The 23,655-nt window shown below is 41.4% G+C and overlaps 1 protein-coding gene across 1 annotated transcript in view; it reads right to left on the reverse strand.

Moving 5' to 3' along the window:
• Positions 1-4,073: 4,073 nt before the first annotated feature.
• Positions 4,074-23,655, reverse strand: part of LOC101851586 (CAP-Gly domain-containing linker protein 1) — a gene marked incomplete in the record, with an annotated part of 91,891 nt that continues 72,309 nt past the window's right edge. The window contains 5 exon segments of the mRNA XM_035970823.1: positions 4,074-10,772; positions 13,129-13,298; positions 14,507-14,681; positions 15,464-15,638; positions 18,002-18,044. Of these exon segments, the coding sequence (XP_035826716.1) occupies positions 10,726-10,772; positions 13,129-13,298; positions 14,507-14,681; positions 15,464-15,638; positions 18,002-18,044 (610 nt within the window).

Genomic DNA, 23,655 nt, shown 5'->3' on the forward strand with positions numbered 1-23,655 from the left:
TGTGTGTGTGTGCGTGTCCGCAAGAACTTGCATACGGGATGTAGTGTGTAAGAGCTGTAAGAAAAAGAGCAGTATCGTTCTATAAGGGAGCCCAACATCGTCCAGCGACAAACAAACCAACAAACAAACCAACAAACATATCAAACCATGGAAAACTCGTCATGTCACAACATCCAACAACAATGCCACGCCCCTCCCAGGGTGTGCACGAGAGACGTCCAATCAACAGTGAAAGTATCTCAGACGTGACGACAGAATCCAATAACTTATCAAGCTTTCGTTAAAAAAACCCAGATCACTGGTGAAAACTCACATCCCTGTACTTGAAATAAGTCAAACATCTCCACTTTGGACTAACTCATTCCCAGAGCACCTCCTTTTAAAATAACCCAGACAGAACACGCCTTCAGACCAGCATGCCGTCAGACCAACACCACGCCTTCAGAACAACACGCCTTCAGACCAACACGCCGTCAGACCAACACGCCTTCAGACCAGTACGCCTTCAGACCAACACGCCTTCAGACCAGCACGCCTTGAGACCAACACGCCGTCAGACCAAGCAGTCCTGAGATGCCAAAGTCAGAGGCACAGACCCACTATAGTACGGACAAAAATTCGTGGCACAACTTATTGTCAAATATCTCCTCAACTATCAAACATAAACTCTCCAGCTTTTGCACACTGACTTGTATCAATTTGTTATAACAGATCAATATTTTGGTAAACACCTGTTAGCTCTATTCTAACTGGATCGCTAACAACAACAGCTCTATTCTAGAAAATTCCTCAATAAATATTAATTAAAAATCCCAGTGGGTTTTGTTTCTTGTGATTTTAGGTTTACAGCAAGGATGATATCGCTTTTAAAATCAAGTCTGTCATTTTTTTCTAATCGCGAGATTATCTTTATTGAACGCATTTTTTGAGAACTTTTCGTGCAAACAAGTGTTCACTATAAAATTAATTTCTTGTAACTAGTTTTGCTACAAAAAAGTGTCCTTGACGAGCTGTGACGTAGGCCATATACGTATACAAAATGTAACAAAATGTGTGTGAGAAGCGGGAAGTGCATTGAACAATTCCATTTTCTGCGTGAAGGAGATTAGTAGTATTTTATATCACTTTATAAAGGAAAGTTTTTAAATCTAGCTTCAATTGTCGCGGAAAAATATGATTTTTTTTTGGTAGAAGTTTTTAAGGCGCTCGCAACTGCATAAGGGAAAAATAGGATTAATAAGTTGAAACAAACTGATACAAACTGCTGTGCAAAGTATGGATGACATTGACTTACCCGTTAAAAAGATATTTGAGGAAAAAGCCAACGAATTTTTGACCGCACTATAACTGGTCGTAGCTGACCCATCTCAACAAACTCTTTCCACAAAAAATGACACCCAACAATTTGTACCAAAGTCAACCGACCATGCACAATTAGAAGTTTGTGCTGAAGTCAATTGACCATGCACTGTTAGAAAATTGTACCGAAGTCAACTGACCATGCACAATTAGGAATTTGTGCTGACGTTAATTGACAATGCACATTTAGAAATTTGTACTGAAGTCAACTGACCAAGCACAATTAGAAGAAATGTATCAGCTCTCCTCTCGACAATGTTCAACTTTTTCATTAGGAAAAGATAAACAGAGTCAAGGTTGGAAGTTGGAAGTACGTACAAACAAGCATGGAAACTGTGAGGAACAGCAGGATATTTTAGGCTCATTAGGAAACGCGCACGCAGACGAGCAAAGGGATGAAATCTGTGTCACACAAGCACAGCAGTACATGGGAAAAGAGGGCGCGATGCGTTATCCAGTGTGTTAACGGCAAACGTCAATTGTGAGGTTAGGTCATCGTACTCATCAACAGGGGGTCCACACTTCATTTTCATTATCAGAAAAAAACAACACAACAACCCCACCATAAACTGCTACCGTATAGCAACCATAAAATTGAAATGTAGGAGTAGGAGATGGAGGATGCAGGTTTGAGTTCCATTCAGAAACACAGCAGTAGCTGAGAATGGAAGTCACAACACTCAGGGAAGGGGGGGGGGGGGGGACACAAAATACCAACTAACAAAACAAACCCAACAACAGTTGAGAAACAGATTCTTCTACAAGCCAACTGTGTGAGACTTGAGACCCATGACGTTTAGCAGCACACACACACATACACACAGACACACACACACACACACAGCTAGCGACCTAGGCCATCAAGTAATAAACAATCTGTCCAAACTCTTGATAGATTCCTTTAGATGAGGAGAAAGAAACACTGACAAAAAAACCCTGCCTACATATGTATTCTATTCGTCCCCTGTGAAAGAAAGAATAAGTGTCAAAGACGTGGACACATTAACTTCCAGGAAAGCTTTCAGGTACGAGAGACAGGAGGTCCACCTACAGCTGTTTTACAACAAATCCCAGCAGGAGGGAGAGAAAAAAGAACCCCCCCCCCCCCCCCACCACACACATACACACACAGACACACATTATCTCCACACTGAAATCCTATCACTGCACAAATCTTTGATGTCACAAGAAAAAACCCCCAGCAACTTCCGTCTTACCCTGCTTTACACAGGGAAAATTACAAAAAAGCCACCAAAATGTTTATAGCGACAGCAAAGACGTGTAAATTGTTAGCCTCCAGATGGGACAAGGGTAAAAAGGGACAGTACCACTCACCTAACTCAGCGTTGTGCGACCCTAGTTTTAGTAAGAGTTTTACGGCACTTGCAACACAATAAGGACATATAAGTGCCGAAGATTAGAGGTGTTACAAGAGAGTAACAAACACAAAAAAGAAGGAGGGGAGAAAGACATGACAGATTTTTGATAGGACAGAAGGAACAAACCAAACCAGAGCACCCGCCAACTATCCACCCTAACTTAGCGCAGTGTAACCCTGAAGCCATCGTGTAGCCAACTATCCACCCTAACTCAGCGCAGTGTAACTCTGAAGCCATCGTGTAGCCAAGCACTCAGAAAAGACCCAAGCCAACAGCACACTCTACCGGGTGCATTTAGTCTCAATGTAGTAGTCTTATGTATGTACATATGTATGTGCCCAACATACAAAAATGCCTGTTATTTAGCCCAGTAGACACAATATAGGGTCACTTTTAAGGACAAGCGGGCTAACCCAGATTTTGGGGGGGTTCCAGAAATCTTGACTTACACCAAAAGTGGGAATAGCCCTATCTATAGGAGAAGTTTGGTTTCATTGGTATGTATATTTGTTTGGTTATAGAGAAAACTTTCTTTGTCTTTTAAAGAAACTGAACAAGGGGCAAAAACTTTACCTTCGACTTTCTCAAAACAGCATTTTTCTGGATAGCCCCCTTGTGCTTAAAGGCGACCACATGACAGCTTCTACGCTGACGGCAGTCAGGCAGTGGGCCTACAATAAAACAATTTTATGTCTTGTGACCAGATTCAAACCTGATAATCACATGACATGAACCCCCCCCCCCCCCCCCAAACCAACTGAGGTTCAGCAAAACTAAAACACAGTAGGATTCCACAAAAATTAGTTGCTGACGAAAGATCATCAACAACTTTTGTTAAAAAACAAAAAAAAACCTCCACAAACAAAACCCCCCATCTGTCTCACAGTAATCATGATCACAAACAAAACCCCCCATCTGTCTCACAGTAATCATGATCACAAGCAAAACCCCCCATCTGTCTCACAGTAATCATGATCACAAGCAAAACCCCCCATCTGTCTCACAGTAATCATGATCACAAGCAAAAAGGACAGCATGAATCAAACGGGCTCAACACCCAAAGTGTCTATGATGAGCACGGGAACAGGTTAATAAATTACGTTTGCTTTATGTTACAGTTAGAAGCACAGTTCACACCTACTGACTGTACCGTCAGGGATGGGCACACCCCCCGGTCCAGGAACAACAATCACAAAACAAAACCTTCAGGAACAACAATCACAAAACACAAAACAAAATCGCAAAATACAAAACAAAAATTTCAGGAAAAACAATCTCCCCCAAAAAAACTTCAGTTCAGGAAAAACAATCACAAAACAAAAACTTCAGGATATCTTGTAATTGTAATTGTATTGACACCTCTCTTTCCCAATGGGGACATCCAGCATCGCAGACTGTTAGGCCCCCACCACTCATATTTCACAAACTTCATCTCCAACAACCATGAAGTATTGACTTGTGGCTGGAAAGAAAAACGGGGACAGTATCTCAATCTTTCAATCATTCTGTCCACAACTCATCCGAGCAGCAAAGCCACAACTTTCTGATAACAAGTCCAGCACCTAACCACTAGAAATAAAACACCAGTACAAAAATTCACAACATTTAAGACAACATTAACACTCTGCAGTCACACAGCGAGCAATACAAAATACCTCCATCTGGTCACCCAGCCAGGAGAGTGACTGCAACCGACTTCATGGGCCTGGCCCAGAAGTGACTGGAACAGATAATTCTCACAGGCGCATTATTGTGTCAAGTGACTGCAAAGTATTAATCCAAAAGTCCTACCCGTCAAATTACACAACGCCCCTAGCTTGAGAAGTTACAATCCAAAGTTCCACAAAATTCCGAAGGGCGGCCCATCCCCACGCACGGTGTACGCATCACATAGTCACACTGTCAAGGGCATAAATAACATGATGACGAATCCATTGATCCTTTGTTCTCCGGGGTCTACGACCCGGTTACTTCGACACGACAAAACATCTGCACACTGTTAGACTTTCTCACTACACTTTCAACAACAACAACAACGACAACAACAACAACAACAACGACAACAACAACAACAGAGAATCATGAAACCCATACAAATTTTTTGGCATTGTGTTGACATCCCTTTCGGGCATTAAAAACAGCTAGACATCGTAGAAATAACACCATAAGTCTCTCCACAAACTGGACAGAAAGACTCGACACAACAAAGAGAAAACACCCATCGTCAAATCACTCTCCTTTCTCCTACTTCCAGTACTCAATTGCACCAAAAATGTCTCAAACTTCTTAACAGTCTTCACACTCAATCCTCAAATTACAACAAATCGAGAAGAACCCCCCCCCCCCCAAACTTCCAAAGGTTTTCACTCATTCTACAAACAGTATTCCCGTGTAAAACAAAACAGACTCCACCAGTTTGTGCACTCGTTGAACTTTTAGCGGTTGACAAGACATTCGTTCTGTCTTTGGTGAGCAAAAATTTCCCTGAAGATCAACTTATCCAACAAGACTAGGGAGCATTCAGAGCAAAGACAAACCATCAAACCATTAAAATGAGCGACTGGCGAGAAGACGGGGGGGGGGGGGGGGGGGGGGGGTGTTGTCTGTCACAAAATGAGCAACTATAGAAACCTGATTTCACACAAGCAACGGAAAACAAACTGACTCAATCTGCTGGCGCCTTTTCATTAACATTTTTCTCTGAACCAGAGAGACATCATTTCCTAGAGCATTTCTTCAGATTTGGATTAAAACAAACCCATTACACCGACACCTAAATGTAGAGCTCCGTGTTCCATAATTAGAAATTGTAACAAAAACTAAAAGCTTCTCGAATCGTTTCATCGTAGAATTCGTCACTTTGTACCAGCCATTTTGCATCTTGATCTTGAAAAAGACAAAATTCTCTCCACAGTTACAGCAGTGATTGTTCTCTTTCACATACCCTAAAGGTGACACTTGTACAGAACTAACTTAGGGGTGGGGTGGGGAAATGTAGGGTGGGGAAGATGTACTGTCATTTTGAAGAACAGTCACATTTCACCAAAAACTCTAGAATAATAACGCTGACAAGACATGGAAAAAACACTGCACCCCTCCCCCCATCTCTTCAGATTAACTGCATCTTCCTTCATCCAACAATACATTGACCACCAGTAGAACTGTGTCTTCCTTCATCAAACAACACACTCAACACCAGTCAACAGCTGCAATCTATAGTACACTACCACCTCACAGACACACCCTCACCACTCTCTCTGCTCGCCAAAACGTTCACGGGGTTGGGAGTAAGGAAAAGACAAAAAAAACTAACCAGTCAAACCTTCCAAATATTCACGCCTCTTGAACCAGAAGAAAACATTCATCATGTCAGACAAGAAAGACGACAAGCTTCCACTTCCATGGAGGACAGTAAAATATCTGCTTAGAAAGAAATTAAACATTTGGGGGCCACAAAAAAAAAAAAATCATAAAGAAATAGCTGTCATAAAAATACATGATCAATTATAATGATAAAAATACATTTATAATAAGTAAACGTCTTACAATAAAAAAGGATGGGTCCCTGTTGAACTGTTGTACCATTTCCCCTTTGCATAGCAATACCAGGAACCACTTGCAACAGGAGGACAACAGGCAACGTTGAGACCAAGAGACTGAGAGAGCATACGCCGCGGGGGAAAACTATCCTGAACTCGCGCAGAATGTCACTGTACGCAGAGTTCCTATCTGGATGTACAAACACCAAACGTAAAATTTTATCCATGAATAAAAGATACAGTAGTAGTTAACAGCCGGCGTTCCCTGCAGTGGTGAGGCGAACCCTTCACGACAAACTCAGAGCCAAACCACTACACCACACCAATAAAATCAACGACTAACATTTATTTAAAAAAAAAAAAATTCACTTCGTTAGCATTCTAGGTTCCAAGTCCCTAGGAAAAGAAACGAAAGTAACAATGTTCATCATGCACACATACGTATTTAATGTATATATATATCCAGGGGATTCGAGGACTCGGGGCAGTAGTTCTCTACAACAGCACGGAGAGGAATGTGAAAACCAGCACTTTTCTTACCCATAGTTAGCACATAGCACCTACTAGTTACATTACCAGCTGATATATTCCTTCACCAGGGGTAAATGAGCAAGAATCGGGATATTTACAAATGAAATGTATCAGTTGCAGGCATCAGTCACTTTTTTTCCAGTCAAATTAAATTACACGAACGTCAAAAAACAAGTAATGGACGACTGACTGCAACTACGTTCTTCAAAATGACATGGAAATGTTGGATGAACGGGAACCTCTGGTAACGACCCCAACTCTGTAACACGATATCAAGCTTTCTTCACTAACACACATTTATCTTTAAAAAAGAAAGAAGAAAAAAGATTGTTCCGACCAGCGTCTACAGAAGTGACTGAACAACCTGAGAGAGCTATATATTGCAGGGGGGGGGGGGGGCGCAAAGAGAAAGCTCTGAGATATCGTCTCCCGTCTGAGTGGCAGACAGATCCAGAAACAAACATGAGGCAGTCGTCAAGAGTGACGGAAAATATTACCCCTTCACACCAGCTACTCTCACCAGCTTCTGCTCTCTTTACAAAAAACCCCAAAAACAACCCCAAATAAGTTATACATTCGAGACGAGACGCATCGAGATAGTTCTAGAAAAGGGCAACATTAACCCTAATTAATATCATCAAAGTCAATATTGTACAGAAAAAAAAAGTTCTTTTCCTTCTTTCCCACTGAGGTATCAATGTCCTATTGGTACAGAAAAAATACAAAGATCAATTTGTGTACAATAATTTCACAGTCCCCACCACCAAATCAATCAAGAGTTCATTACAAGTGTATTTCAAATTCATTACAACCCTGTATCTCTTCCTTCTGTCTAGATGTCGTTGATTCCAACACCAGAGAGTTCAAAAGCCTAACTCGCCACAATGATAGAAGTGTAAAACTGACCACATGTAATAACCGACATGAATCAACACATCTGTCATTTTTAGCGAAACTGAGAGAAACATCTTCCGTGTCCAGTTTCAAATTAGAGAGCAAAAAAATATCACAGCAAATTTTATTTCGGAAAAAAAAAGGAACAAGTAGGCCTATAGTACATGACAAATATTCTGTGACCTCGTAGCTCCACTGTGACCTCGTCGCTCCACTCTTCAGACACAACAAAGAAGTCAATCCACCGAGGATCTCAGAAGTTCCATACCTGTAAGGGACCCTTGACATTATCGTCAGAACTTTCGATACGGCAAACGAGAGCTGTAATACGTTGCTGCTACGTAACAACTGTAGCGACCAACTGGCGTTCATTTTCCCCTCCTATATTGTAGGATTACTTGTACATTATCATTGTACATTACTTGTGGGGTCCTTTGATATAAGATAATTGTCAGAACTTTTGAAAAGGCAAATGGCAGCTGTAATATGTTGACATGTAAGGAATGAAGCGACAAACCGGCATTCATTTTCCCATTGGTTGAAGTTGCACTACCCCCTAGACCACCACACACGTAGAATAACTTTCCAGGGGGACTTCTTGATCCCCTGACAGGAAACAGAACCAAGGATGGGGGGGGGATATTACAGAAAGAACTAGAACAATTTGGGCTGGACTTCAATTACAAATTCACACACCGTGTGCTTTTTAAAAAACTTAAATGCGTGGTCTATACTCAATTTGGACACTTGCTGGCAACAATTTCACTTTTTATAACATCATTGAAAATTTGACTTAAAAATGTCGGGAAACTTACAGGTATGCATCCTTCAACTTAATGTCACAACAGCAAGCGACACATGTATAGACAACTCGCTCATTAAGACAGAGCCCAAACACAGTGAAGAAAATGAGCACTTAGGAAGTGAAATCATTCTCTAGAATCAAATTAAAAAAAACAAACAATTTTAGCTTTGAACAAAACCGAGGAAGACATGATAAGGAGAAACAAAAACCGAATAAAGCAGAACCAAACCTTCATCAGTCCAGAGCAGCAAAACAAAAAACCAGACACAACAAACATGACGAGAAACAAAAAACGTGGAGGTTCGTTTCAAACCACAGAATATATAGACATTGAGCGACGTAACAATATTGCCTCTTAGCAAAACACTTTTAAAATAAAAATTTAACCCGAGTTCCAAACACAAACCCTCACCCCGAGCAAAAGCAAAAAACATTCAATATTGCGAGACACAAAAGTCAGAGCTCCTGCGCCAGTTCTTCCTACAAAGTCCATGTAAGTTTCCTTGGGGGAGTAGAGACGGCCGAACACTTGGCCACCACAAGGCTCATACACTAAAATACCTGCCATCAAAGGAAAATGAATTTTGGGGAAAATTTAAAAAAAAACGCGTGGTAAACATCACTGATCTGTGAGATGTGACGGCAAAGCGTTAAGGAAATAAATTTGTGTGGTGTCTATTAAATTATTCTTAAAAACCTCTTTGTCACCAGTCTTTTTAAGGGCAGGGAGGGGGGGGGGGGGGGGTCACACCAGTTGTAATTTATGACATGAAGCCACGTTAAACTTCAATCAATATACGCCCTCTAACTTATGCACTTTAAAAAAATTCAAAAACTGGAAACTGTATTGCACTTACAATCCACCTTGACATAAGACAATACCAGAGAGTGTGAATGTGTGGGATATCCATGAGCATGAGAATATTTCAGCTAAGAATAGGAGGATATTACTTGATCTTATTCCACTAGGATATGTTTCTAATATTACTGAGTACAAATACCGATAAAATAATGGTGGGATCTACATGCACTATATATAAGCTAGTAATGACCGCTCCTGTGAAAGCCAACGAACGTACACAAATAGACAGGACATAATAAAAACTGAACCTGGGCAGAATGGCCATTTGGTTTCAGGGGCAAATTTAAAAAAAACAGAGAAAAGGAAATAACTCTCAATTTTCTTGAAACAAGAAAAGAATTAATGCCACCGTTGAAATAAATTAAAAGCCACTTGGAACTTGTTCAAAATGAGAACGGCTGTCTTGAAAATCTTGTTTTGGAAATGAAAATGTCTTTCAATATTGTCAAAACGTTTTTGAAACTCAAAGAGCAGAACAAAAGTTTCAAGACAGGACGATACGGTCAGGTTAAGACCACACACATTTATACCAAGCTAAAAAACAAAAAAACAAACAACAAACCAAAACTAAATAAAACCAACACTGCATTCTTCAACTCAGAAACTAGAACCAGATCCTCAGAGATTGGAAAACTTCCACGGAAAACGTAACTTCTCACAGAGATAGGAGCATGAACACGACACACATCCCGCACGACGGGTCAAATTACCGCAGATGTCGTTTATTCTTTCCACACAGCAATCTCTTCATCCAGTTGATACTCGCAGAATATTCTTTCCAATAATCGATAGTTAAATGGTGGTCAATTCAATCAATCCTCAAGCTATTCACACGATGGAGCTCTCCCCCGACATCAATTCATTTTGAAATCCACCTCAAACATTTCCACTTCAAAGGACCCTCAATGTACGGCAAGACAGTATATATCGCGACCTCAGCGCTTTCTTGTCTGATCTCCATTTCTTTAAACATTGAAAATGTGACTTCTTCTTAAGCTCACTTTTAGTTAAGAACTGTTTTCACTGTTATTAAAAAAGGAGATACGAAAAGAAAACACTGAGGTCAAACCCAACATCTTCCACAAGGCGGCGTGGTGTGAAAAAACAGTTGTCATATTTTTGTCCTGTTTTTTCCACAGTTGCCCTGAATTTCCTTCCACACACAAGACACACCCTTCTTCTGTTGTTACTTCTCTCCATCTTTGAAAGCAGGCTTTTTTTGCACACCATAAACGAAATGGGCGTATCATCGCTGGACACTCGCAGTGAATGACAGGTCGCATGTCTTGTACACCTTCAGCACTTGGCGAATTTTGTCTGTACTTCTCCCCAAGCTGTCATCGACGCAATCCTCGGCTAAAACATCTGCTCATCATCACAGTCATCAGTCCAGTGGCCAAACGCTGAAAAGAACAAATCAGATACAGGACGATTGATAACAAGCGTTTAACGGAGAACTATGACATACCAATGGCGTTCTGTAAAACGAAAAATAAACCATTCCAGAAAAGCTAATCTTACAGGAGACAAGAAAATATAAGTTTGATGACTTTCCACCTATACTCATAAAAAAAATGGGATACCTCTTCCTCCTTCAGAAACAATTTTTGGTCTTATTACATGCCCATCCAACATTTTGAACACACACATTTAATGAGAGTAATATATACATAATTACGTTCAATGAGAGTAATATGTGAGTGAATCAGGCTCTCATCAAAATAATCAAAGTGAAGAAACTTGCATTTTTCATCAAAATAATCAAAGTGAAGAAACTTGCATTTTTCATCAAAATAATCAAGGTGAAGAAACTTGCATTTTTCATCAAAATAATCAAAGTGAAGAAACTTGCATTTTTCCGCAGGTTTGTGAATTTTTATCAAACTTTTGTTTTTTGGCTCGACACCTTTCATGCCCGTTAAAGAGCTCATTTCTGTGTGGATTTTTATGAAAAGCTTTGATTAAAGGCACAAAAATATAAATTTTCAGTTACAACGGACTCTTAAGCTAAGGAAATAACTAATCTTTGGCGGGCATTTTCTCACTAACTTTACTTCTGAAAACAGGTGACCCCCACCTCCTTCTTTCGCAAATATCTCGATTTGTATTCAAAATAAATGGATATTTTTTCCATCCAAATAAAGACAAGTGAACAAGCTTAAAGATGATACAAATAACTCTACATGCCCAAAAATTGACGAGAGCCTGACTCCACTACGCTGCCTCACATATATAATTTAAATTTCTAAGTATACCTGCATGTGTTTTTACGGTCCTGTACAGCTGAGAAAAATTTCTCTCAGGGATAATAAAGTATTATCTTACCTTATACCCCCTGTACAGAAGGGAGTACTTATTGACTGTCGGTTTGACTCTTTAAAAAAAAAAATCCGACAAAAGAAACCGACAGAAAGCGCGACACCCCTTTCATCTTTATAGTTCATCACTAAACACCATGCTATGTGCTGTTTCCATCAAACAATGATCAGTTTTCTTTCATTCCCACTAATGTTTGCCTTACTCTTTTGTTTGTTTTAGTAGAGCTTTTACGGCGCTCGCAACTTCATAAGGTCATAAGAGCGCCAAGGGGTGGATGTCAACAGAGAAGTCCTTACAGGAATCAGATTTACTCTGCTCACCTCTCTAGCTTCAACAGCACAAAGTCTGCTTCGACTACCAAGGCACCCCCGAAATAGTGGGTCACAAGAGTGTGACAAACATACAATAGAAGTAGAGGAAAATGACGATAGTAAGGATTAGGAAAGAAAAAGCAGCAGTTCCCCCTATGTTGTTGTTCCGGCACAGTATGAGCATGACATTGATAAATCAGCCCATTTACAATTTACAATTCTTCTGTGCATAAGAACATGTTAATGTGCCCCCCTTTGAGAATGGCCTAAAGACACTTCAGTCAGTAGCACCACCCCAGGGGTGTTTGTCTTACTCTTGGCAATGGCTCAACTAAAGCTTTTCTCAGGGCAAAGTGGCAGTGAGCGACCACAAGAGCTCTATGTACACAGGGTGTCACAGCTAAACACATAACCTAGTGACGCAGACTGGTGTGGCCTGCTTGGTATTCTTCTTTACACACTGGGGTGTGTGTGTGTGTGTGTGTGTGTGTGTGTGTGTGTGTGTGTGTGTGTGTGGGAGACAGGCTGGGCTGAGGTGGTCCAACCACAAATCATCATCATCATTAAGTGCAAAATCTGCAACAGACATCGGCGATCATGGTTCTCCAACAACGCCTTTGCTCGGATGCTCTCCAAAAAGCTACGATATTATCCCGATATTTTTCGGATACCCACAAATAATCTTTTGACAAAAAATCAGGGGTGATAGGGATCATTGTTCTGTAAAAAGGAAAAAAAATCAAAGAGAAGTTGAGAATGTTTCAGAAGGCTACCAGGTCTGCCGGGGTAATAATCTGAACAATTTCATCCAATTTGCAACTTTCTCCAGGGACAGATATGGTGTTTTAACCCTATCCGTACGCCTGGGGTCATTTTTGTACCCCCGCGGTTGTATTCTTCACATTTTAGAATACTTCTAGTACGAACATCTCTTTGAAACTTTCAGTATTTCTCAAAAAATCATTTTGACAGACTGCTATGCAAAGCGTACGGATCATATTAACGAGTAAATTTCTTCTTTGGAAAGTGGGGGCTCAGAGTTCCCCACGTCGTATGGATACGATAGTAAAACACGACGTACGGATCGGGTTAACGGGCAGCCTCGCATTTCTAAGCTCTGCGCACTCACCTTCACAGATCTCGCAGTAGGGCCGGGTGTTGTTGCGGTCACCGTGGTGACGCGTGGGCTCAGGGCTCTCCGACATTGCCTGTTTGGGGCAGTCCTCTGTGTCGTGGAGGTCAAACACATCGCAGATGTCGCAGAACAGACGCGGCGGGGCTCGGGACACCCTTGGAACGCTGGACGGGAGGAGAAGTCAGTGTTAGTTTTAGTAAGAGTTTTACTGTACTTGCAACACAATAAGGTCATATTAGGGCCGAAGATTAGAGGTGTTACAAGAGAGTAACAAACAAAAAAGGAGGGGAGATAAAGACGATAGACGTTTGATAGGAGAGAAGGAGCAAACCACACAAGAGCACCCGCCAACCACCCACGAAGTCAGTGTTAGGGTGGGGTGTAAACATAAGGACATGGACATAATAGTGTCCATTTTTAGCTTTAGTTTGTGAAGGGTTTTTTCGCACTTGTAACACAATAAGGTCATATAAGTGCAGAAGACAGTAACACACACACACACAAAAAAAGAAGGGGAGACAAGGATGATAAAAGTTTGAAAGGAAAGAGGGAGTAAACCACACCAGAGTACCCGCCGACCACTCACAAAGTCAATGTTAGGGTGGGGGGTAAAGAGAGGTACATGGACATTACAATCGTCATTTTTAGTTTTAGTTGTACGAGTTTTACCGCACGTTCAAAACATTCATTGGTCGTATACGTGTAGAAAGTTAGGTGCTTTATCTAAAAAAAATTTTTTTAAAGAAATTAAAAACCAATGATCCCAAAATGGCTACAAATTTACAGTTCTTTTTATTTTTTTTAAAGGAAAAAAGGCAGAACAACATCCCCCCCCCCACAAAATTAAAACCAATGATCCTATAATGGCTAAAAATATACAGGGTTCTTGCCATAACTCCCCACCAAATTCAAAGAGATTTCAAGGAGAAATTTTTTTAATTTGAGGAGATTTGGTAAAAAAATTCATGCCGAAAGCCTATTTCCGATAGGCTTACACTTGTCCGAAAGGAATCTTAGTTTCAATTTTCTGACAAAAATTTTGTTCATGTCCGGTCCGGCTAAATTCAAGGAGTTTTCAAGGAGATTTTTTTCGTGAACGCAAATTCAAGGAGTTTTCGATGAAATTTTCCCTTGAATGCAAAATTCAAGGAGTATTCAAGGAGATTTTTCCCTTGTATGCAAAATTCAAGGAGATTTTTACCTTGAATCCTAAATTCAAGGAGTTCAAAGAGATTTTACCTTGAATGCAAATTGAACAAGTTTTCAAGGACATTTTTCAAGTTTTCAAGGACTCATTGAATTCAAGGAGGCCGCAGGAACCCTGAACATACAATTCTCTCATTCGTCCCTCCCCCCCACCCCCCTGACTCACTCGACAGGCTCGCTGAAGTCTCCGTTGGTGTGTATCCCCGAGTCCTCCATGACAGACAGCCGGTGCTCCAGCTCAGAGTTCTTGTTCTGTAGCTCCACGATCACCGAGTTGAGAAAGTCGACCTGGCCGTGGGCAGACGTCGCTTCTTCCTTCAGCTGGGCGTACACCGCGTCTCCTGGTGGGGGGAGGGGGAGGGGGAGTTGGAGGAAGGGAGGGGGAGTTGGAGGAAGGCATGGGGTGGTGGAGGTTGTTTTAGTTTTAGTAAGAGTTTTACGACACTTGCAAAACAGTAAGGTCATGTAAGGGCTGAAGACTAGAGGTGTTACAAGAGAGTAACAGACACACAACAGAAGGAGGGGAGAGAGAGACGATAGATTTATTATAGGAAAGAAGGAGTAAACCACACCAGAGCACAAGACAACCACCCACGGTGTTGGAGGTTGGTGGGGGGAAGGGGTGTGTGTGTGTGTGTGTGTGTGTGTGTGTGTGTGTGTGTGGTGTTGGTGGTGGTGGCGATTGTGTTGGTGATGGTGTATTGTAAGATAAGATAGGATAAGATAAGGTACATCTTTATTGTCCAAGTCCTGGCACATTGGTTTGGTGTTTCACCACGTACACACAAACACGCACATACACACACATACAGAATGCAAATTCAAGGGGTTTTCAAGGAATTTTTCTAGTTTTCAAGGACTACTTGAATTCAAGGTGGCTCAAATAGCTTTCTCGTTTCTTCCCCCCCAACAACCTCAGGATTGAGTCCGGTAACCTAACCACTAGACCCCCCCAATCCCCCCTCCCCGCACTTAGGCCACATATTTAGTGCTTGAAACAACCTTCAGAACGGTCTCAAGAGAACGGAGAATCAAAATGGCACCAAACGGAGCCTGACGACTCACCTTAAAAGTTTTTAGTTTTAATAGAGTTTTTACAGCGCTCGCAACGACGACGACTTACCTGACATGCTGTCGGCCGAAGAGGCCAGTTTGGCCGCGGCCTGCGTGGCCTGGGCTTGAGCCACCTGCAGCTGACCGTCCAGCTCCGACACGCGTCCCTCCAGGAAGGTCTTCTCTCGCTTCAGCGCTCCGTCCGTCGTCTGCAAAACCTTCACCTCCGACTGTAGCTCATCCACCTGGGGGCGGTTCCAAACAGTCATTGTTGGTGTTTGGTTTTGTTTTACATAAGTGTTCTTTACATCACTTGCAACACAATTAGGTCAGTTAGTTTTTGTAAGAGTTTTACGGCATTAGCCACACAATAAGGTCAATAGAAGTGCCGAAGATTAGAGGTATTACAAGAGAGTTTAAAAAAAGTTTTAGCAAGGTTTTACGGCCCTCGCAACTGCATAAGGTCATATGAATGCCAAGGGGTGGACGTCAACAGAGAAGTCCTTACAGGGAATCAGACTTACTCTGCTCACCTCTTTAGCCTCAACAGCACAAAGTCTGCTTTGACTATCAAGGCACCCCAGAAATAGTGGGTCACAACAGTGTGACAAACATAAAAAAGAAGTAGAGGAAAATGACGATAGTAAGGATTAGGAAAGAAAAAACAGCAGTTCCCCGTCGCAGTTCAGGCAGTTACGAGCATGACATTGATGAATCAGCCTGCTTACAATTTACAATTCTACTGTGCATAAGAACATGGTTAATGTTCCCCCTTTGGGAATGACCTAAAGTCACTTCAGTCAGTAGCACTGCCCCAGGGGGTTGGAAAATTGTGGATCCGCGGGAAAACTGTGATCCCTGGGGATCCCAACAGAAAGTTAGAGATGCTGTACAAAAACAAACATCCCCACATGGAACTCAGTGTCATCTTTTGTGTGTAAGCCTATGTCTCCTTATGCGTGACATGACGCGACGTTTAGTCGTGTGCGACAGTCGCTAGTGATTAGTCATGAGGTGTGTATCCGTATGCGCGACGACATCGCGCCAAAATTGTCAGTTTGCGTGCAACAAAAGCGACAACTGTCTCCTTATACGCAACATGACGTTAAGCCGCATGCGACTGGCAATTCACAGAAGAAAGACATTGGCCAATTTTTTAAATTGTCAAGATGGACAAGGAAGTACAAAGTCCGTCAGATGGGATTTCTACGAACCGCTGACATTTTTTATTCCATACACCGCCAATCTCGTGTTAAGTCCTCCTCCTCTCCCTCCTTCTCCTCCTCTTCTTCCACCTCCTACTCCTTCTCTTCCTCCTCCTGCTGTCCGTTAAAAAAACAAAACAAAACAACAGGATTAGATTCACAAAACTTGCATTGGGTCGAACTGAAGATGACCATACTACACACACACACACACACAAAGCACAAATACACACACACACACGGCGTGTCGGCCAACACTCCTTGCCTAGGTATTTTGACCAATGGTGATGCTCTAAACCTGCCACACCACAAAGTCTGTAGCGCGCGGCGAGACCCTCGATCACTACGTGGACAGGTCACATGCGACAGTCGCTTGAGAAAAGACATCACGTCGCGAGTAAGGAGACGGTTTCTTTACAAACTAACTTGATTGATTTTAGAGTGGCAAGGATCACAAGCGATGCAACGTTGCGCCACGCATGAAGAGACAAGCTCCCCCCCCCCCCCCCTCGGGCAGTGTTTCTTTTCCGACTGAAGTGTCTTTAGGCCATTCCCAAATGGGGGATATTTACCTGTTCTTATGCACAATAGAATTGTAAATAGGCAGATTTATCAATGTCATGCTCATGCTGTGCCGGAACAACATAGGGGGAACTGCTGCTTTTTCTTTCCTCATCCTTTCTATCGTCCATTTCCTCTACTTCTTTTGTATGTTTGTCACTCTCTTGTGAACTGCTATTCCCGGGGTGCCTTGATAGTCGGACTTCATGCTGTTGAGGCTAGAAAGGTGAGCAGAGTAAGTCTGATTCTCCATTTGGACTTCTCTGTTGACATCCACCCCTTGGCGCTCATGTGACCTTATGCAGTTGCCAGAGCCGTAAAACCTCTACTAAAACAAAGCAGACAAGCTCTAAGACTGAGAGAGACAAAAAGACTTTCCTCAAACCAAATCTAATCCACTCACTTTTCACGGGAGCACAATGAACTCTTCCCAGGAACATAAACACAAGTGAAGGAATATCTTACGCTTAATGACAATCTCTGACGTCAAAGATTATATTCAAGTATTAGTAAGAGTTTTACAGTACTTGCAACACAATAAGGTCATATAAGTGGCGAAGAATAGAGGTGTTACAAGAGTGTAACATACACAAAAAAGAAGGAGGAGAGATCAGCAGGACGATATATTATGTTTAATAGGAAAGAAGGAGCAAACCACACCTGAGCATCCGCCAACCACCCACCAAAAAAGGAGGAGAGATCAGGACGACAGATACTTAGTAGGAAAGAAAGAGCAAACCACACCAGAGCACCCTCCAGCCACCCACCGTCAAAGACATGATTGACAGAAGAGATAAAAGTCACAAAAGAAGGAGGAAGAAAGGACAGGGGAACACACTCACCTTCTGCGACTTTTTCTCCACTTCTTTGATGAGATCTCTGCACCTGTGGGTGGGCACAAAGAGGAAGAGATTTTATTTTAGTTTCAGTTAGAGTTTTACGGCACTTGCAACACAATAAGGTCATATAAGTGCCGAAGATTAGAGGTGTTACAAGAGAGTAACAAACACAAAAAAGAAGGAGGGGTCGACAAATAGACGATAGATGTTTGATAGGAAAGAAGAAGCAAACCACATCAGAGCACCCGCCAACCATCCACAAAGTTGGTTGTACATGTAATTCATGTTTTTAGATCAATCATTCCATTTACAATTACTTCAGCATGCAACAGTAATCTGAAGAGAGGTAATATTTGAGGAGCCCACGGGAAAAACGGGCCTAGTCACAAACTGGAAATTGTGAGGGTGTCAATTTGAAAAGCTTGTGGACTCAAAACTTCCTATTTGTTTGACTGGTGGTTTATTGGTAAGTGTTGTTGAATGGGAAATCTAACAACAATAATCAACCAACAGTTGAACAGAAATACAGTTATGAGTCAACAAGCGTTCAAAATGGATACCCTCACCATTTTCAGTTTGCAACTATGCCCATTTTTTCAGTGAACTCCTCAGTTCTTATAACCTGAAAAAATCCTGAGAGCAAATTCAGCAAAACAGAAAGGAGAAAAATGTAATCTTTTGTAAAAAAACAAATACATAAAAACACTTACAATGTGAACAGATCCCTTCGAATGACACGTCAAATGTTATAAAAAGTAACATTCCAACAGAAAGTAACGACATGATAATAAAATAGGGCACTTTAGGTTAGGTGGGGCAATGGGAGACCTTCCCACACATTAGGATCAAGTGATTGTAGACGGAGTATGGAAGGAAGGAAGGAAGCTGTTTAAGACGGAAGAAAACTTGCAATCATTCTTTTAACTTAACAATTTAACTGTAACAGTCTGGCTTAGCTTGAGTAAAGAGAAGCATATTATTGACACAATAAAAGCTATTAAGAGTGTGTGTGTGTGTGTGTGTGTGTGTGTGTGTGTGTGTGTGTGTGTGTGTGTGTGTGTGTGTGTGTGTGTGTGTGTGTATGTGTGTGAGAGAGTAAAGATAATCACATCAACACAATAATGGACATTAAGCGCTGGGGGGGGGTAAGACAAATAGACAGAAACAGTAAAGGGCCAGTAAAGAGGTAGGATCTACCAGCGACACCCTCCAACCATCCGCTAACAGTAATGGAAACTACCAAAATGCACTCTTAGATCATACAGCAACATGACCTACATTTTGTGAACACCAAATTATGATCAGGGAAACATTTTTTAACTTTTTAGCTTGAGGAAACAAAACCCCATCAATATAGCAACAATCCTTTAGTGCTTGGAAAGATCATGATTAGTAAGTTTATTCAGTGTTGAAGGCCATTGGCCCATATCACATCACAAAAAACACACATTTGATAAGTAAAGTTAAAGATCATGACTAACAGACAAATGAAAAAAAGGAAAGAGTGAGGGTAAAGCCATATGACCTACCAGTGGCACCTACCCCCCCCCCCAAAAAAACAAAACAAAAAAAAACAACAACAACACTCGTTTTAGTTTAGTTTTAGTATTAAGAGTTTTACGGCACATGTAACACAATAAAGTCATATAAGTGCCGAAGATTAGAAGTGTTACAAGAGAGTAACAAACACAAAAAAGAAGGAGGAGAGATCAGGACGATAGAGGTTCGATACAAAAGAAGGAGCAAACCACACCAGAGCACCCGCTAACCACCCATACAAGACACTAGTGAGGTTGAGCATAGATCAAAGGCAATAAAACTACAAGCAACACTGACACGACAATCTACCGCTCTGAAAGCTTTGGAAGAGTTCTAACCCACACCTTGCGAAGCATCTCCCTCGGCAGAGTCGCCTGCCTTCAACGTGCAAGCATTTGCAGACCACAGGGGAAGAAACGGCAAGCTCACATTTTGGACATTTTTGAGACATTGGAATTTTAAAGTTGGAAGACACAGCATGTTAATGATTACAGGAATTATTCAGTGCTTTGATATTGTCAGACCACTATCCAGTTATGAATCAATTTTTTAATATTAAAAAGTAGCCTGTTGTTTACTTAGATTTACCTTTTTTCCTACTTTTGTAAGTTGTGTGCAATTTGGACATTGCTGTTTTCCCCCTATAAAAAGGACCTTGCTTGTTTTTACACCGTTTTGGTGAACAAAAAACTACCCAACACTCTATGGGTTTTCCAAAGGTAGTTTTTATCTATAGTTCATCATGGGTTTTTTCTCTGTCAGGAGAAGAGCGGCTGTTAAAGAAGTTGGGAGGGATCCTGTCTATTTTAAGTCTTGGAATAAATATTGACACATAAGAAAATTCACCAGGTCTACTATAGTCCCAACATTTTTTAAAATATGTGACTTTGCCGTTTCTTCCCCCATGGTCTTCCTTTGCAAAGAGGCATCTGGCCCGGCCTATTCAGAGGCTTATCTACAGAGGCAGCAGTTTCCTATGGCGGCAGTTTCCTGCGATAGCGTGGTGTGTTGGCCTATGTATAAACGATACAGAGAGAACATACTTGATACTGAGAGAACATAATAATATCTACAGAGGCAGCAGTTCCCTATGGCAGCAGTTTCCTGCGATAGCGTGGTGCGTTGGCTTATGACGAAGCAGCCCTTCAACCTAAAGTGTGCTGACCAAGCTGCAAACTCAAAGGTCTGTTGTTAGCGTTTCCCGTTCCCTCAACCTTCAAACTTTGCAAACCTAGGCCTTGCACACTTGTTGCGTTCGTTCATTCTTTCACTTTCATTCCTTCATTCTTTCACTTTCATTCTTTCATGTTCATTCCTTCATGTCAGCAACTGGTGGGTGGTGCTATCACAAAGAGGTTCGTTTTAGTAAGAGTTTAAAGGCACTTGAAACACAATAAGGTCATATATGTGCCAAATATTAGAAGTGTTACAAGAGAGTAACACACACAAAAGAGAAGGAGGGGAGATAGAGAAGACAGATTTTTTTTTTTTAGGATAGAAGGAGCAAACCACACCAGAGCACCCGCCAACCACCCATAGAAAGAGGTTCCCACGGGTGGTTCATCTTTTTATTCTTCATATTATCTCTTTTTCACCCGGTTCCTTGACCGTGAACTAAGCTCAGCAAGCACACCATCTTCATGGTAATAAACATTTTTATCTTAACCCTATCCGTACGTCGTGTTTTACTATCGTATCCATACGACGTGGGGAACTCAGTGCCACCACTTAACCCTATCCGTACGTCCTGTTCTAATATCGTATCCATACGACGTGGGGAACTCTGTGCCACCACTTAACCCTATCATTATGTCCTGTTTTACTATCGTATAATAACTACATAGGAAACTCTGTGCCACCACTTTCCACAGAGGAAATTTACTCATTAATCCGATCCGTACGCTTTGCATAGCAGTCTGCCCAAATGATTTTTTCAGAAATACTGAAAGTTCCAAAGAGACCTTCCGACTAGAAGTATTCTAAAATGTGAAGAATACAACCCCGGGGGTACAAAATGACCCCAGGGTGTACTGACAGGGCCAAACTAAAAAATTCTCAAGTCATCCTTTAGCTGATCCCCTGTTCACTCAAATCATCTGACGTAACTAAATATGTGGATGTTCTAGCAAAGACTTGGACAGAAAGGTAGAAAGAATAAAAACGAGAATTTTTAGAAAAACAGGAACAGAAAGATAGAAACAAAAATTACAAGAATTAAAACAACAAAAAGAAACAGACTGGAAGGAGTCCGCCTAAATTGCTCTTCCAGGAGCACACAAAATAAAGTTTCCAATACATTTACATGCATAAATAATAAATAAACAATTATACAAGGATTACCAAAATACATTCAAGACACGGGTCAAAAATGAATAATGCAATCCACTGAAACCCAAACAATAATAATTGCCATCAACATCTGAGAAAATATGTGGACACGAGCTACCACAACACAACAACCATTCAGCACACGTTCTGTCACGGCACGGTTCAGCTGTGTAGTCAGCACGACAGCAAAGCCTACACGTTTCACATGCAAACAACAACACGCTTCTTCCTGCAGTTTTCAAGAATATAAAGGGAAAACAAACCCCCCAGACCCGTTGCAAACATTCCGGTACAAGCAGCCAATGAAACAAAAGTCTGAAGTACAACAAGCCGGGACCACAAAGTTAGGGCTAGATATTCTGCTCCCAGCGATGGGGGGGGGGGGGACAGTTTCAAAGATCACTCACTGACCAAGTCCCAGAAAGCATTGTTTGAAGCCTCCAGGATGCAAGGAACAATTCCCTTCAGAATGTTCAGAGCAATCACTTCATACTCATAAAATAACAAAAAACAATTGGAAATTGTTTTATCTCCATGTGAAGTTAACACAATATGTAAGACTGCTAGATAAGACATTTTACAAAGGCAGTAATGAAATGGTGCCCATAGTATAATCTGTGGGGGGGATACATGGTGGTCGAGGTAATAAGGACATAGTTTACAATAAATTATTTAAAAATTCATCCACATCAAGGAAGGAAATAGAAAAATAGATAGGAAGAAAATAGAAAAATAGATTATCATCATAATCAAAAGAGTGAAAAAGAAGAGGAAAGAACAGACGGAACAAACGGCTGACTAGCCACCCACGGGGGCCACGTTCTGATAGAACTCAGTCGGTTCTGTATCTGGACATTGTCGCAGTCGGTCGAGGCAAGTCGAGGACCAGACGACAAGACACCAGCCATATGTGAGGTATCACGGTGAGATCAGGTGTTGGTCAAAATAAAGAAAACAGATATTGCCATTTTTCTGCCACTTTGACCATTCTTTTTTTTGTTGAATTTTTGTTTTCTTGCTCAACACCTTTTAATGTTCTTTTTAAAAACAATTTTGTGTGGATTTTACTGGAAAACGTTGATTAAGGCACAACAAATGTTCAGTTTCCAAGGACTCTCAAGCTTTGGAAATCAACAAACTTTAGTAGCTGCCATTTTCTCGCTAGTTTTTCCTCTGAAACCAGGCCACCCCCACCTCCTTCAGTCGCAAATATCTCCACTTTTATTTATGCGCGATGTGTATTTTTTTCACTGGAAGATAGTCAAATGAACAAGCTTTAAGATGATGCCAATAAATCCACAGGCACAAAAGTTGCCGAGCGCCTGATTCCGCGGCGTTGTGACACGTATTTCGCCTTGGAAAAACAAAGATCTTTGAACTAAATAAAGCTAACTTATTATGACCTTCCATACCGCGTAGATTATCATTTTTTTTCTACAAAAAGCTTGGTTAATGTTAGTACCGATATGACAAAGTACATCTACGCGATGACACAGGAACAGAGCACGTTCTACAGCGCAATAATAAGCAAAACAAAAAAACATTGCTTGGCAGCCAGCACCTTGGAAAAATACGACAAAAAAATTACGGCATAGCAATGAACGACTCGGTAGTGACAAGGCAAACAAAATAAAACGTTGGGGGAAAGCACGTCGACTGTCCAGTGTTACGACTCCGCCACACGTCATTGGTCACTTTTAAGGACAAGCGGGCTAAGCCAGATGTCAGGGGTTACCAGAAATCTTGACCTACACCAAAAGTGGGCATTGCCCTACCTATAGGAGAAGTTT

Source organism: Aplysia californica, unplaced genomic scaffold (genome assembly GCF_000002075.1).
Source record: "Aplysia californica isolate F4 #8 unplaced genomic scaffold, AplCal3.0 scaffold00324, whole genome shotgun sequence".
Taxonomy (NCBI): domain Eukaryota; kingdom Metazoa; phylum Mollusca; class Gastropoda; order Aplysiida; family Aplysiidae; genus Aplysia; species Aplysia californica.